A 2,171-nucleotide genomic window follows, 5' to 3' on the forward strand; every position below is an offset into this window, starting at 1 on the left:
AATTCTGAGATTAAAAAGTCCGAATTCTGAGATTAAAGTATGAATTCTGAGATTAAAAAGTCCGACTTCTGAGTTTAAAGTCCAAATTCTGACTTTTTTCTAATTTTGTGAAAAAAGTCAGAATTCTGAGATTAAAGTCCGAATTCTGACTTTTTCCTAATTTTGCGAAAAAAGTCAAACTCCTGGGATTAAAGTCAGAATTCTGAGATTAAAAAGTCCAAATTCTGAGATTAAAGCCATAATTCTGACTTCTTCCTAATTCTAAGATTTTATCCTAATTCTGAGAAAAGTCAGAATCATTATTTTTTGTGGCCCTAATCCGCTTTCATAATTTCAGACTAAGAACTATATTATGATCATTTTTATAACTCTGGCYGCCATCTTGAATTTATTGGCTACAACGTAGCCAGTTGTAGAGATTTGTGTATCCAGTGGTTGTTCCTGAAAGTTTGGATAAAATTCATTCAGTCGTTCATGAGATATTTGGCCAACAGACAGACATGAATAAAAACACYTCATTGACAAAAAGTTGGGTTAAAGTCATTAAAAATGGCTGTYAAGTTGATGTCTCTGTGTCTTACTGGGAAACAAATTTAAAAAGTTTTGGTGAAAAAAAAAATCAACTTTTCTTTTAAACATCAGATGTTTTTTTCAGGTCTTATAATAAACATGGCCTCTGCCTCCAGACAGACGATCTCACAGTAAAAAAAGAAAAAATATTTTCCAAAGTTCGTGTGAAGTTTCTGATCTTCAGAGAAAAACAAAGAGGTTGATTTCCGTCATAGTTTGAGTCTTTTCACTGTGGAAATCCACCCCCTCTTGTTTTCTGAGACGCAGGAAGCGAGTGAGGAGAAACTCCAAGCTGATCTTCAGAAGGCAGCTGGTTAATTTGTCCACCTCACACCGCTCCCCGTCACTTCCAGTGGAAACACATCATTAAACCACATGCATGAAAAGAAGCAAAGATTACAACAACTAAAAGCCTTTTCATGGGCGCCTCATTATTTTTTTAAAAGCCAGAAGAAAGTTTTCATCAGGAGCTTCAGCGACCACACGTCCAGCAGGAAACCTGGTGGCTCCGGCTCTTCTTCGTTTGTTTTCAACAAAATGATCATCACGTGTGTGCAGTTTAACTCCAGCAACACATTTAATTTATAAAACAAGGCAAAGCAGCAGTTTAGACTTTAACTGTTTGACAGACAAATTAAAGAAGGTTGTTTGTGATCAGGATTGTTATCCAGCCTCTGTTCTCTCTCACACACCCCCGTCCTCGTTATTTCTTTCTGTCTGAAACTCGTCACGTTTTCTTCTGGATAGATTATTAAAAAACAAATTTCACTGATGCASTTTTCTGCAAAGCTACAAAAACAACAAAGAGAATGTTTGATTTCTGCTGCAAACTGAAAAGTTTTGGGCTTAAAGTAAAAAAAAAATCAGAAAATAAAATAAGATTTAGTCTTTTACTTTGAAAGGTTTTGGGCTAAGTTCATCTTATATTTGAATTTTTGCCATTTTGGTCAAACATTTATACAGTAGGTCAGAATGACTCAGCTACAGGCTTCAAAATGAGCTGTTTTAGACATTTTTGTGTTTGCTAGGATCCGTTCTGCAGCCATCTTGAATTGGATTGACTCAAACAGTGAATCAGTTGTAGCTCAGTTGAATCATGAGATYTTTTGCTAACAGACKGAGTTYACTTCAACAGATCAGTTATCAAGTGTTTGCATTGATTTTCAGCCACTAATATATCTAATTTTGGCTCATTTTGTGAAAAACTGGCTGATGTATAGCTATTTTTTGTTTGCTAAGTTAGCTTAGCTGTGGCGGCTATCTTGAATTTACTTTTCATCGTTATTTTCAAAATAAAATCCAGGTAGAGTGTTTAGATCTAAGCGATCGGGCTGTGATGTGTGTCTCTGTTGTGTGTCCTCTGTCTCTGCAGACAACACCATGGTGAAGGAGAGTTTGCCCAGCTGGGTCCACCAGGACTCTGACGAGGGGCTCGTCCACGTGAACGTCGGGGGTCTGAAGAGGAGCCTCTGTTCCAGCACGCTGAGGAAATTCCCAGATACCCGACTGGGAAAACTGCTGGCGTGTGACTCGGAGGAAGACATCCTGCAGGTGAGAGGTGATTTATGGGATGAAATGTCCCAGTTGACAGAAACCTGACC

General features: G+C 37.8%; 1 protein-coding gene across 1 annotated transcript in view; it reads left to right on the top strand.

Moving 5' to 3' along the window:
• si:dkey-43k4.5 (potassium voltage-gated channel subfamily S member 2) overlaps nt 1-2,171 on the top strand; it is a gene marked incomplete in the record, with an annotated part of 16,716 nt that overhangs the window by 3,578 nt on the left and 10,967 nt on the right. Inside the window, 1 exon segment of the mRNA XM_014019125.1 lies at nt 1,943-2,121. Coding sequence (XP_013874579.1) covers nt 1,951-2,121 — 171 coding nt within the window.

The sequence above is a fragment of the Austrofundulus limnaeus genome, unplaced genomic scaffold (genome assembly GCF_001266775.1).
Source record: "Austrofundulus limnaeus strain Quisiro unplaced genomic scaffold, Austrofundulus_limnaeus-1.0 Scaffold210, whole genome shotgun sequence".
Classification (NCBI taxonomy): domain Eukaryota; kingdom Metazoa; phylum Chordata; class Actinopteri; order Cyprinodontiformes; family Rivulidae; genus Austrofundulus; species Austrofundulus limnaeus.